Below are 14,085 nucleotides of genomic sequence, written 5' to 3' on the forward strand. Positions count from 1 at the left end.
TCTGGTTCTAAGAGTGCTGCCATGTCACATCCTGAAACTGGCGCCTCTCTGAAGAGATGGAGGAGTTGTTTTCCCATCAAGTGTGCCGAGGAAAAGATATCATAAGACTGACCGAGCCTGCTCCAGGTCCCAGTGGGACTCATCTCCCTCTTCCAGAAGGAGTGTGTATTGGCATAGGGTGAATGCCGGTGTGTGGGATGGAGCAAGGCCATCAACCACTTCCCAATACCATGCAAGGAGGTCAGACACCCATACCATTGACTCTGGGGCGCTGGGGCATCCATTGAGTCCGACACCAATGAGGGTGATGCCAGCACAGACTCTTCCCATGCTAGGAGCGTATCAGGACCTCTTCTGCCTTTCTGTCCTGAGCTCACCCTTGGTCCAGGACTTAGCTAATGCTGCATCTTTTATAGCCCTGTAGGCTGAGTGGCCCACTGAACATGGGAGTCTGTTGGCACTATACGCTGAGGTTTCCCTTTCATGGCAAAAGAATTGGGATCAGTACCAGACTCTGCGCAATGGACCTCTCCAGCCCTGTGAATTGTGACTGGCACTCACTGCCCTCCATTTCAGCACCGTCAGTTACTTTGGTATTGCAGCCGACTTCAGGGGCGACACTGCTTCCATCCCCAGAAACAACCTGTACTGTTTCAACCGTTGGCGCCAGCTTCCTCGTCATTCTAGGCTATGGATGAGTTGGACCGGTTGCTCACACCCTCAGGGCTGGTTCCTCCTTTATCCCCTGAAGTCTGAGACTTTTTGGAATCTGAGTCAGGATCTTCATCCTCTGACTGTCCCACCATCCGACCCACATCGGTAGCCATTCGTGGAGCTCTCTGGGTACCAAGATTGGCATTTGTTTTGCAGTTGGGACGGGCGCCTCTGGCCCAACCACCAGTGCCCTATCCATACCCGTGGGTTTCCATGGAATCCGTGGGATACTCCTCGGTCACATAGGTCCCACCCCTCATCTCGCCGACAAGGTCTGTGATGGGGACTGTCCATTCTCCACAGGCCCAGGTACCAGTGAGCCTTCCCCTTGTGGAGCCTCCAGAGTCATTCCACCCAGACCCGTCAGTTCTGGAGCAGGATCCAGCTCTGGCACAGTTAACCACTCCATCTTTGTCCCTGGACAATTCCACAGTGCCTGTCCCTTTCTCCCCTTTGGTACTAGAGGATTTCAAGGTGTACCAGGACCTTTTGTGGCACGTAGCCGCTTCCCTAGATATCCATGTGGAGTTCCTGCAGGAGAACACCCACAAGTTAGTGGATATCCCACAGTCATCTGCCCCTCGGAGAGTTGCCTTCCCCATTAACAATGAGCTACTTGGGCCTGCTAAGGTCTTCTGGAGCACAATGGCTTCAATACACTTACAGGGTAAGATTCAATCTAGACCTTTGCAGCCTCAATCAATATATCAGATACATGAGGTTCCAAATGATCACTCTTGTCAGCTATCCTCCCGTGTTGTTTCAAAATGAATGGCTTGCTACTCTTCACCCACTGGACAGATTGGTCTGTCGTCTTCACCTGGTCCTGGACTCCTTGCAGTGGTGGACGTCTCCAGAGAACGTTTGCCAGGGCATTCCCTTCATCCAGCCTTTGCCAACCAGGTCTGTGGTCTCCGATGCCTCCCTGATGGGTTTGGGAGTACATCTAGTGTTGCTGAAAGTTTGAGGTCTAGGGTCAGAGCAGGAGTCCGCATTGTATATCAACATGCTGGAGCTTCGAGCCATCTACGATGCGTGTCACACTTTTCTGGACCATATCAGGTGCTCAGTGGTTCACATATTTACCGACAATACCACCACAATGTATTATGTGACTAAGCAAAGAGGAACACACTTCAGGATGCTTTGACAAGAGGCAATCAGGTTGTGGCAGTTCTGCGTTGAGGAAAGCTTTACTCAGATAGCTGACTACGCGCCTGGAGTCCAAAATCATCTCGCAAACCATCTCTGCGGGAATTTTTCCTTGTGTCACAAGTGGTCTCTGAAGACAAACATCCTCCAGGTCACCTTTGCAACTTGGGGCATTCTGACGATCTCCCTATTTGCTACGAGAGACAACAGGAAGTGTCACCTGTTCTGCTCTTGAGGGAGCCTCAATCTGGGCTCCCTGTCTGACACTTTCCTTCTCAGCTAGCAGTTGGCTGTCCTGTATGCTTTTCCCCAGATCATCCCACAGGTCAGCCTCAATCTGAAAGTGGATTGAGCCAAGCTCATTATCACTGTCCCAGCCCATCTGAGACAGTGCTGGTTTTCCAACCTTCTCGCGCTGTCAGTTCAGCCTGCCATACCCCTTCCTCTCCATCCTGACCAACTCTCTTAGAATCGTGGTCACGCATTGGATCCCATGCTCAGTTCCCTGCATCTCACGGACTGGTTGCTTTGTGGCTAAATGAGGAGGAATAGCAGTGTTTGGTGGCTGTATAACAGATCCTACTCAACAGTAAAGCCCTCTACCAGAATAGCCTATGCGATGAAATGAAAACGGTTTTTGATGTGGTCATGGGCCTGCAGAATAAAACCAATGCTGGCCTCTATCCAGGACATCTTGGTGAACTTGCTGCACCTTCAGTCGTTGGACTTATGCTCACTTCATTGGAAGTGGATTTGGCAGAGATATCGGCATTTCATCCCTGCCCCCTTCAGAGAAGATCAATCTTCTCCAGTGCCGTGGTAGCAAGATTCTTAAAATGGCTTCTTTGCCTCCATCCTCCAGTCCGAGAGCTGGTTCCTCTGTGGGACCTTAATACAGTCCTAGTGGCTTTAGTGGGACCTCCACTTGAACCCCTCACATCTTGTCCCTTTCCACTTGTGTCATGAAACTGTGTTCCTAGCAAAAGGCGGGGGGGGGGGGAGGAGCACAGAGGCCCCTGCCTTCCCAAGGCCCCACCCTTACCCGGGGGAGGGAGGCAAAAGCAGCCCCCTGCCTGCATCCCTGCCTCTTCCATCAGGGGGAGGTGCAGGGACCCAGGCTCCCCACAGCTGCCTCTGTGGCTCTGGCCAGGGTGCAGGGCCTCGGAGCCACAACCCATCCATGATGAGAGCCACACGGGCAGCTGTGGGGAGCTTCAGCAGACCCTCCATCTGTCCATGGTGTCGGGGGCCTGTTGAGAGTAGACCCCCAACCATGTCCCCGTCCAGAGCAGATGGAGGGTCTGCGGCTCCCCACATCTGCCCGTGCGGCTCTTACCATGGCCGGGTGGCAGCTCCAAGGTCCCCTCCTTCCCCCCTCCATCCCCCCACGACGGCAGGAGCCGGTTCGGGGAGAGCTGCACGAGCAGCTGTGGTAAGCTGGTGCAGAATCGTGAACCCTCCATGTCCACCTGCCTTGGGCCGGGCAGAGAGCCGTGGTCGGCAGGGACAATGACACAGGACGGGGCTGCTCTCAGTTCCCCCACATCATGGGCACCTGGGCTCTCTGGCCAGGCTCCATGCTGGCCAGGAGGTGGGGCCTTGGGGGGAAGGGCACCCTGGTGGAAAGTGGACGGGCCAGACCTGTCCACTTTCAAAAAGTGGGAGGCCTATGGCCCTGCTGGGTCCCCCCTCTGCCCCCCCTTCCCCTGTTCCGGAGCCACTGGTTCCGAGTAGCAATAACATCCACAAGGAGAGTTGTGAGATGTTGGCTCTGATGGCAGAGCCCTCTTATATACAGTTCTCTAAGGACAAAGTGACTTTACTACCGCGCCCAAAATTTTTGTCTAAAGTAGTTTCTCAGTTTCATTTGAACCATGCAGTATATTTACCTGTGTTCTTTCCTAAGCCACATTCATTTCCGGAGAAGCAGAGTCTCCATTCATTAGATGTCAAGTGACATCTAGCCAGCTGTCTGGACAGGACTAAACTGTTTTATGCTTCACCTCATTTGTGTCATATGCAGATAGTTTTCAGGGTCAAGCAGTCTCTTATCATAGAATATCAGGGTTGGAAGGGACCTCAGGAGGCCATCTAGTCCAACCCCCAGCTCAAAGCAGGACGAATCACCAACTAAATCATCCCAGAAAGGGCTTTGTCAAGCCTGACCTTGAAAACCTCTAAGGAAGGAGATTCCACCACCTCCCTAGGTAACCCATTCTAGTGCTTCACCACCCTCCTAGTGAAAAAGTTTTTCCTAACATCCAACCTAAACCTCCCGCACTTCAACTTGAGACCATTACTCCTTGTTCTGTCATCTGGTACCACTGAGAACAGTCTAGATCCATCCTCTTTGGAACCCCCTTCGGGTAGTTGAAAGCAGCTATCAAATCCCCCCCTCATTCTTCTCTTCTGCAGACTAAACAATCCCAGTTCCCTCAGCCTCTCCTCATAAGTCATGTGCTCCAGCCCCCTAATCATTTTTGTTGCCCTCCGCTGGACGCTTTCCAATTTTTCTACATCCTTCTTGTTGTGTGGGGCCCAAAACTGGACACGGTACTCCAGATGAGGCCTCACCAATGTCGAATGATCATGTCCCTCAATCTGCTGGCAGTGCCCCTACTTATACGGCCCAAAATGCTGTTAGCCTTCTTGGCAACAAGGGCACACTGTTGACTCATATCCAGCTTCTCGTCCACTGTAACCCCTAGGTCCTTTTCTGCAAAACAGCTGCCTAGCCATTCGGTCCCTAGTCTGTAGCAGTGCATGGGATTGTTGCATCCTAAGTGCAGGACTCTGCACTAGTCCTTGTTGAACCTCATCAGATTTCTTTTGGCCCAATCCTCTAATTTGTCTAGGTCCCACTGTATCCTCGCCCTACCCTCCAGTGTATCTACCACTCCTCCCAGTTTAGTGTCATCTGCCAACTTGCTGAGGGTGCAATCCATGCAATCCTCCAGATCATTAATGGAGATATTGAACAAAACCGGCCCCAGGAGCGACCCTTGGAGCTCTCCGCTTGATACTAGCTGCCAACTAGACATGGAGCCATTGATCACTACCCGTTGGGCCCGACGGTCTAGCCAGCTTTCTGTCCACCTTATAGTCCATTCATCTAGCCCATACTTCTTTAACTTGCTGGCAAGGATACTGTGGGAGACCGTATGAAAAGCTTTTCTAAAGTCAAGGAATAACACATCTACTGCTTTCCCCTCATCCACAGAGCCAGTTATCTCGTCATAGAAGGCAATTAAGTTAGTCAGGCATGACTTGCCCTTGGTGAATCTATGCTGACTGTTCCTGATCACTTTCCTCTTCTCCAAGTGCTTCAGAATTGATTCCTTGAGGACCTGCTGCATGATTTTTCAGGGACTGAGGTGAGGCTGACTGGCCTGTAGTTCCTCTTCACAGACTCTCTCTAAATGGATAACATCCTGTATCAAGACTGCATATGAGATAACTTCGGCGACACCTCCTCAGCAGTGCGATCTCATTCTACAAGAGTGCAAGCAATATCTATAGCTTTCCTCAATGATGTCTCAATATTGGACATTTGCAGGGCTGCTACATGGTTGTCCACACATACATTTCCTAACGATTATGCCATTATCACATCTTCCAGAGCGGATGCAAGTTTTGGTAAGGTGGTCCTGCAATTCTTGTATAGGCAGACTCTGATCCCCTCCTCCTGGGGTGGGTACTGATTGTGAGTCACCTAAGTGGAATACACAGCTGCATCTACTTGAAGAAGAAGAAACGACTGTGGTTATTTGATGTGTGGTTTCTTCGAAAAACTGTGATTCTTTGAGGTGTGATGCCAAAGTGTTTTCCACGGCCCACACCCTCCTTCTCCTCTGCACCAGAGTCTGGTCTCTGGGTGTTTGGTGCTAAGGAACTGAAGGGGGAGGAGCTATGCCATGAGGTGGAAGCGCCAGCCTCTGTGTGTCCTGTTAGGCAAAATTCTCCAGCTCTGACACGCTGAGGTACACACACCTAAGTGGAATACATGTCTGCATCACATCTCAAATAACCATATTTTACAGTAAGTGTCCATTTCTTTAACCTGTTGCAGCTAACCAAGGTCATATAACTTTGGAAGGTTTAGGAATTGATCCATTTTATTGATCACATGTGTTATGCAGATGCTTAGCATCTTTCCACTATAACAGCAGTATGTCCACTTGCATTGTATTCTTACAAATGAATCTTTTATTTTTTAAATGGAAGTACACTTCTGCTTATTCTTACTGTTGCCCATATAGCACTCTGCACCTCCCACCCAAACAATTTGATCTTATTTGGCATACAGAGCTTTTTTTTTCTCTGGGTTGGTTGCATATGAGCCAGTTCTTATACTACTGTTTGGCTAGCTTACAGGATTCACGCATGTGATTGTCTACCTCAGATTTGCAGTTCAGTTAGTTCAAGGAGATATTCTGTCTGCCTTCATTCTTTGCACTGAAGCTGAAACCTCTATTTCTGTCCATCGTAAAGTTTAACTAGCTTGATATGACAGGTTTCAGAGTAGCAGTCGTGTTAGTCTGTATCCACAAAAGGAAAAGGAGTACTTGTGGCACCTTAGAGACTAACAATGAAGTGGATTGGATGAAGTGAGCTGTAGCTCACGAAAGCTTGTGCTTAAATAAATTTGTTAGTCTCTAAGGTGCCACAAGTACTCCTTTTCTTTTAGCTTGATAATGGAACAGATAAGTTTAGTGCATTGTACTGCTGTACTAGCTTTATATAAAGTCAAACGGGAAATAGAAATGGCAGTTTTTAAAATTAGGTTTCTTGTATAATCCCTCTCTTTGTCTGCCTTTATTACCCACTTTTTAACAGCTCTTTTTGGCAAGAGCCATTAAAATGAGCCAAGAGTAACATACAACGGTCAGGAAGCTATTTTTAAAGTCAGGATGTACTCTGAATATTTCAAGGGCTTTCATGTACCCAAGGAGTGAGTTTTATTGTGAGATGACTAAAATGGGTACTTCTGGTCAATTTCATACCCAGTGTAACTCCATTAAAGTAAATGGAGTTAAGAGTAAATGTGGCCCTTTAATTGTAATTAAAATACCATTATTCCCTTCCCACTTTACAATAAAAAAATTTGTTTTTAGAGTTCCTTTCTAGGAAGCAGGAGTGTTTAGTACACCTGAGTAACCAAAATTACCATTTCAGCACTATAAAAGGAAAATTATATTTTAAAAGGATGCCAAATTGGAAGAAAACACACTTTAACAGGATCTTGATAATAAAAGAATTCCTTCTAAAGTCAAAAGGCACCGAAGGTATTTTATCTGTAGAATTCTTGAACACATCTATATTGGAAAAATTTCTGTCAGACTCCCGTTACATTTTGCTGATGCGGCTACTGAAGTTGGCTCCAGGTACCTTTTTTTTTTTTTTTTTTAAGAGGTCATGCAGTCCTGCTGCTTTTCCCTCCCCTGGAGTCATACCTAACCCTGCCATCAATCTGCAGACACAGCTCGCATTGCAGGATGATGGCAATCTCAGGATATACATGTTGTCATGCTCGGTTTGTGACATCAAAATTGAAAATGATTGAAAATCTGGAAATGATGGTTACAAATTGAATATGACTTCATGTGAGAAATAAACAGCAGGAACTCATGAATTGTAAAAACAAAGGCTGTTTTTCAGTCATCTGTCCATCCCCAGCTAAAAGTTTAGGAAGAGAAGTCAGAAAATGGGGGGGGGGGGTATGTTTCTGCCTGTCATACGCTCCTTGAGTGGTATGTAAATTGTCCATTGAAGCAAATGGGTAATACTCAAGGCAGAAGAGGGCCAGTGGTGAGCAGAACTGTACCTATTATAACAAGTTTTCCACAAGGCATCAGTGATTCTTAGTTGTTCTGTTTCTGTTTATTCCACACCTGAATTCATTCCTCTGTGCGTGGTTTTGTATTCATCTCCACAGAAATAATTGTTGTTAACAAAGGATTATGGCTATAGGTGGAGAATAAATAGCAGGAGCAAATGATTCATTAAAAATAACGTCTGTCTTCATCCAAAGGTCCTTACGGGTAGAACATAAAAGAAGAGGTATAATATAAAAGGAGTAGAGCTCACTTTAAATACAATGGCCACTATTTTCAAAAATTGGTGGCTCAAGTTTAGGCTTCTCTCCTTATTTAGATACCTCATTAAATGGCCTAATTTTCAGAAGGGCTGAGCACACAGCCACTCCCACAGATGAGCAATTTACTTGCATTAAAAGAACTTTCTATATTAGATAAAGTGAAATTACAACACTAATGCTGTTTAAGGACCCAATCCTGCATCGTGATAGTCCTTATAGTGGAGGGCACTCAGAATCTCAAGGCTTTGATGCCAGCAACTAGAAAAAATTCCAAGAAATGTGTCATAATTGGAAGTATTACAGCTTTAATGGAAAATAGTGTCTTCAGTTTGGTCAGAACTACCAGAAATGTTCTGTGTGCAAACATATACAATAATGGGGAGGCATAGAAATACTGGCCAAAGGAGAATTCTCATAGCTCAGTTCAGCCACATGGCTGATTTAGTGAAACTATTCTGAGATTCAGTGCACCAGCCTGGAAAGAAAGGTGATCTATTTCACATGGAAGTTTTGCCTGAATGAAAAATCCAGATGTTTGATATTGGCTCAGACGTACAAACTTTGTGGAACAACTTCAGGTCTGTTTAGTACTATACCTGCGCAATAACCTGTTAACCAGTGAGTACATTTGCAATCCCTTTTGGAGCAACATGTGAATAATCAAACTGATATGCTTCATTGATGTGACACTGCATGCAAACACAGGAAGCCCATTTTAAAACACCCCAGTCAGTTTTCCTCTTTGGTAGATATACGAGGGATGGCGGTGTTTTGTTTTGTTTTGTTTATTTCATTTATTTTGCTTTATAGTACTCGCGAGAGCTTGGCTTCCAACACTTCAAGTATTGTTGAAAGTAACAGACGTCAGAACCCAGCCCTGAGTCCTGCACATGGTGGCGCAGGTCCAATGTTCAACTTCCGAGCAATTGCAGACCCTCCAACAAGTGAAGCTGAAAAACTACAGAAACCTGCCAACTGCCTACAAGCTTCTGTTACTAGTGTTTGATAGTCCTTCTGCCTCAGCTCTTCTGTCTCATCCTATACAGCAAAGTTTACGACACTGGGACTGATGTTTACATCTTTGGAAAAAACGAGCATCTCATTCACAGTTTTGGTGTTTACTTAAACTGTGCTGCTATGTAGGGACAACAAAGAAATCTTGTATTTCAAGGTATTGCTTTCCACATCTGCAGCTCTGTAGCAACAGAATAGCAGTAGGAATAATATGTACACCTTTGCTTCACTTAATTGTAACTGAGCACATATATGAAAGTCTAGACACTGTAAGTGTAATCTGCATTTTCAATGTCCATGCAGTTGCCAACTCCATTTAAAAATGCCACAGATGCGTGATGCCCCCTGTGAGTGGTTAAACTCGGACAGAGTTGATCATTTTATTTCAAAAATTGAGCCACCACTAAAAATAAACAGCTAGGTCACCTTGAGGGAAAACAAAGCCAAACATGACTAGTAAAGACCTCAGCTCTATCTGTGAATTATTTATACATCAGTCATTTTCACTGTGAGTTTTCATGACACGATTTTGCAGGAATCTATAAAAGCAAGTCAAAAGAGGGCATGTTTTAAGTATGTGGGGTGGGTAAGGGAGAATTGCTGTATTTTATTTTTTTGTTTCAAAAGTATTTGAGATGCTTGTCTAAAACTTACTATGTTAACCTTCCATAATTGCAAACAGAGTTGAAGGCCTTTGAATCCAGGTGAAAGGAGGGGAAGTCTAACTATGGTTGAGGCAAAGCAAATAGTGACAGAAAAGGCGTAACAGGTTTTTTTTTAGTATAAATCAAATGTTTAAGGAAGGTGATCTCATTGGTGTGGCACGTCTGATATTCCAACGTGCTGTTAATATAAAAATCAGAATAACAAATTTATTTGAACAAAAGAGAAGTTCTTTGTGATACAAATGACAAGCATGGCCTGAAGAGCTGATTTCTTTCTAATGGAAGGACATAATTCTATTTTATATAGCTTTTAAGTAGAGTGCCTAAATTAGGCTGTTGAAAATAGCGTGCATTGTAGTGGTTATCAAAGGAGAAATTTAGAGAATTATAAACTTCAGGCCTTTTAGTCAATGGGCGTTATTTACAATTCAACATTTTATGGACATGAATAGCTTTTAAAATTATATATGATTTGAAATTAAATGTGTTCATATGGTTGATCGAGAAATCCTAATTCTGCAGGCGTGGTGTATCTTATTTGTACTCCCTTAAATTGTTATTCCAAAGTAATTTATGCTAAATTGATTACTCCAGAGTAACTCTTACAGATAGGCAAACTCCACAAGTAATTTTTAGGTATAAAGGGCCAAGTTCGGCTCTGTCACACATGCAAACATTTACTGCAGCAAACTGTCTCCAAAAGTGCCCACATTTGCTATTTTATCAGAACTGGAAGAAAAACGAAAACATTAAGAAGGATGTTCAGCAAGGTAAATACTTACATTGCCTTTTATTGGTACCCAAGATATTACACCCAACAGCACATATTAAAAACCAACATTTTCTTCAGTTTCTGGTGACATGTATAACTTGTATAAACCATTTGAGCTTCACTCATGTTCTGTATTGTCATCAGAATTCTTTAGTAAAGATATAGCTGTATATTACACAGTTGGATATAGCTTACATATTTATGAAATGGCTTTATAACTCTGGACACAATTGGTTTCTGATTCTGTCAGGTATATCATACAGAACCTATGTCTATAATGCACACATCTAACTGTTTTCCTTATTTTTATGCCTACATTCCATTTCATAAGAGCAATAAGACCTTTCAGTGCATATAAGGGAAATCATTGTGCTTCTTGGTTGGTTAAAGTCACTTGGCCCTTAGCCTCCTGCCTTATCATGCCTTCCAAGCCATGCTATCATGACCCAATAATACTTTGCCTGTCCCATCTTATTGCTTAAATATGTAACTTCAGGATTGCTTATTACATGCAGACTTGAGTCTTTTTTGTGAGGCGTCGTTATATATGATACAGTGGCTGACTGTGATTTTTGTTTCTGAGATATGCTCTGATGTTAGCAGTATGTATCAATTCAGTAAATAAAAATGTTTGAACAATATCTTAACTTATAGCTGATTATCTGAAAGTACAAATTGCAGTATTAAAATGTGAACAGAAAAGACAAACTTTACCTTTTTGGGGAAAACATTTTCTTTGTTATAAACTTACTAAAATTTATACAGGTAGTTGACTGTACAGAAGACATCTTTCCAGAAAAATATCATAGTATCTACTTAAAAACTGTATAGTTTCTGATTTCTGAAAGTTCCCATAGACCAGCAGACAAAATAAAATGTCATATTAATGTTAACATGGCATACTACTGGTATTAATGTGACTCTCAGAATATGGAATGTAAGCAGAAGTTTCAAATAGAAACATTCTTATCTTGAATTTTTTTTAAAAAAAATCAACAGGGGAAATATAAAGAAATTCCGTTGTGAGGTTCTGGTAACAAAACCATGGGAGTGGAGCTTGAGTGCTTTGTGTCACCTTACTCCTTCAATGAAATCATAGCCTTGTATTACATGGTTGCTTATCTATCATTCTTCTTACAATTTAAAGGTTTACAGAATTAGATTAGGTTGAATCTCTGTGTTGTGTCAACTTTAAAGGGTCAACACAAATCTGTTGGCATTTTGCACACTTTTAATATGTATTATTATAATACAACATGTTACTTTTATGGTAATTTTTTTTACATATATAACTACCTCCATGAATTTGATGAAATGCAGCAACATAAAAAAAGTGTTTTGTAAAAAGCAAGGTTAAAAAAATTCGGTATCATTAGGTCATGGTGTTCTCTTGTGTGTCAGTGCTTGCATACAAAGTCATTATGTTTTCATTGCCATGATTTCCTTTTACTGTATTAAATTTGGCTTTCAGTTTAATAATTTGAGATTTTGATGAGGCCACATAATTTTGTTAATAGTGAACGGAAGCCTAATACCTTCCGTTGTCTTGCCATTATTGCTAAATTTTTTACTTGGTAGAAAGTCAAAACGATAGTTAAAACAACGAGGAGTTCTTATGGCACCTTAGAGTCTTAGGGCTTGTCTACATTACCCGCTGGATCGACGGGCAGCTATCGATCCAGCAGGGGTCGATTTATCGCATCTAGTCTAGTTGCGATAAATCAACTGCCAAGTGCTCCCCCGTTGATTCCGGTACTCCGCCGGAGTGAGAGGTGCAGGCGGAGTCGATGGGGGAGCGTCAGCCATCGACTTACCACAGTGAAGACACCGCGGTGAGTAGACCTAAGTACGTCGACTTCAGCTATGTTGTTCATGTAGCTGAAGTTGTGTAACTTAAATCGATTCCCCCTCCGTCCCCAGTGTAGACCAGGCCTTAGTCTCTAAGGTGTCACAAAGGACTCCTCATTGTTTTGCTGATACAGACTAACACGGCTACCCTTCTGAAAATGATAGTTGTAATTTAGCAGATTATTAACACCTACAGTATATGAAATATGATTGGCAGTTTGGAGTTTTACAGAAGACAACCAGGTATTTTTTTTGCCAACCTTCAAACACTTTGGGCCCTATTCTGCCTTCAGTTATGCCAACATATCAAATCAGAACTTCTCTTAAATGGCAGGACCTGTGTGCTATCCAGCTCTCATTTAAAGAATGCACACTTCATTTTCTAATCCCATGTATCTCAGATGCTTGCTTCCATTGAAATTAGTGATGAAACTTTGATTTTATTGAGATTAGTATCAGGGTCCCTAAGTAAGGTGTATACAGAGGTGCCCATCCTGCAAAGAACCTGGGCAGACTTCCAATAAAAAGGGGGTTAGCTGTAGAGTAATAGCCAATTACAAGTTGCCTTTTTTAAAACTAGAAAATTTCAAAAACCAAGGAAAATAAGTGTAAGCTTCACCTTAGCAGCTCTAATTTATGTATAAACCCTGAATTTATTCAAGCATACAGAATCCCAATACTCGGATGTAAATTAATATCGCTAGATGAGCCAATTTTCCTGTGTATATATTTTAATTTTTTTTAAAAAATGAGAATAGTATCCATTTGACTCAGCAGAGCAATGTAAACACCCACATGGTAGAAAGCAATCCTCACCCCCGTTCAAACAGTAAAATCTATTTGAAAACAACGTTTTTGATGAAAACCTCGACCTTATTGCTGGTGGTGGTAGTTTATTTTTCGGAAATGTCGGATCATAAACAGTATTTGGAGCCCATAATAAACTATAATAATATTTTGCACTTATATTTCATGCCTTTTACCTGAGGATCTCAAAGCTGTTTGCAAACCATTAATTAAGCCTCACAAGCTTGTGAGGTAGGCAAATTTTGTTATCCCTATTTTACTCACTGACATATTGAAACATAGAAAGGTTAAGTGACATGTCCAAGATCACACAGAGTCAACAATGTGATTATCAAACAGTTTCTTTATTTCATTTGAGTCATGACAGTAGGTTTAATGTTTTAATATTTAACCAAAGTGCTTAATGTTTATACTATAAAGATATTCTTCGGAGGTGTTACAGTTATTAAAGTAGGAGAGAAACTACTTTATAGTCCTGCACTGGACTTTGATATTGGAAGTGCCAAAAATGTTCACATTTCTACAATAGGGCTGCTGCCAGTAGTGGTTTCAGAAAAGTCAATTTTAACAAAAACTTGTTTTTCAAATACATTTTACAGGGCTTTCCCCAAGGTGATACTTCAAATTGCTATACTGAGTAAGAATCTTCTTTTAATCTAGTGGCACACCATAGTTGACAATCCTCTCTGCTCCTCTGAAGAAGACAGTATAGTATTAAAGAGAAATGCTGCAATTTTTTACTTAATTCCTTTAAACATATATACTTAAATGTAGTCTGTAGTTTATTAAGGCATCAGGATTTCCTGTTTATATACAACATGCCCAGCTGGAATTATTGAAGTGCCACTGGTGTGAAAGGAGAATGGGATTATTACTTTTTTTTTTTTGGTAGCAGCATTTCAAATTTTTACTTCAGTTACACAGGCGTATATCTGGAATAACTTTACTGATTTACACTGAGGTAACTGAGCTCAAACTCCATCCTTAACTCCATTGAAGCTTTGTTCTGAGCTGAG

At 42.7% G+C, this 14,085-nt stretch overlaps 1 protein-coding gene across 7 annotated transcripts in view; it reads left to right on the forward strand.

Annotated features, from left to right (window-relative positions):
- Nucleotides 1-11,393, forward strand: part of STOX2 (storkhead box 2) — a 222,850-nt gene extending 211,457 nt beyond the window's left edge. For all 7 annotated transcript variants that reach the window (XM_043546041.1, XM_043546040.1, XM_043546042.1 and 4 more), the window contains one exon: nt 8,774-11,393. In XM_043546041.1, coding sequence (XP_043401976.1) covers nt 8,774-8,969 — 196 coding nt within the window. In that variant the 3' untranslated portion in view covers nt 8,970-11,393. The remainder of the gene's footprint in view (nt 1-8,773) is intronic.
- The last annotated feature ends 2,692 nt before the right edge of the window (nt 11,394-14,085 follow it).

Source organism: Chelonia mydas, chromosome 4, assembly GCF_015237465.2.
Source record: "Chelonia mydas isolate rCheMyd1 chromosome 4, rCheMyd1.pri.v2, whole genome shotgun sequence".
NCBI lineage: Eukaryota > Metazoa > Chordata > Testudines > Cheloniidae > Chelonia > Chelonia mydas.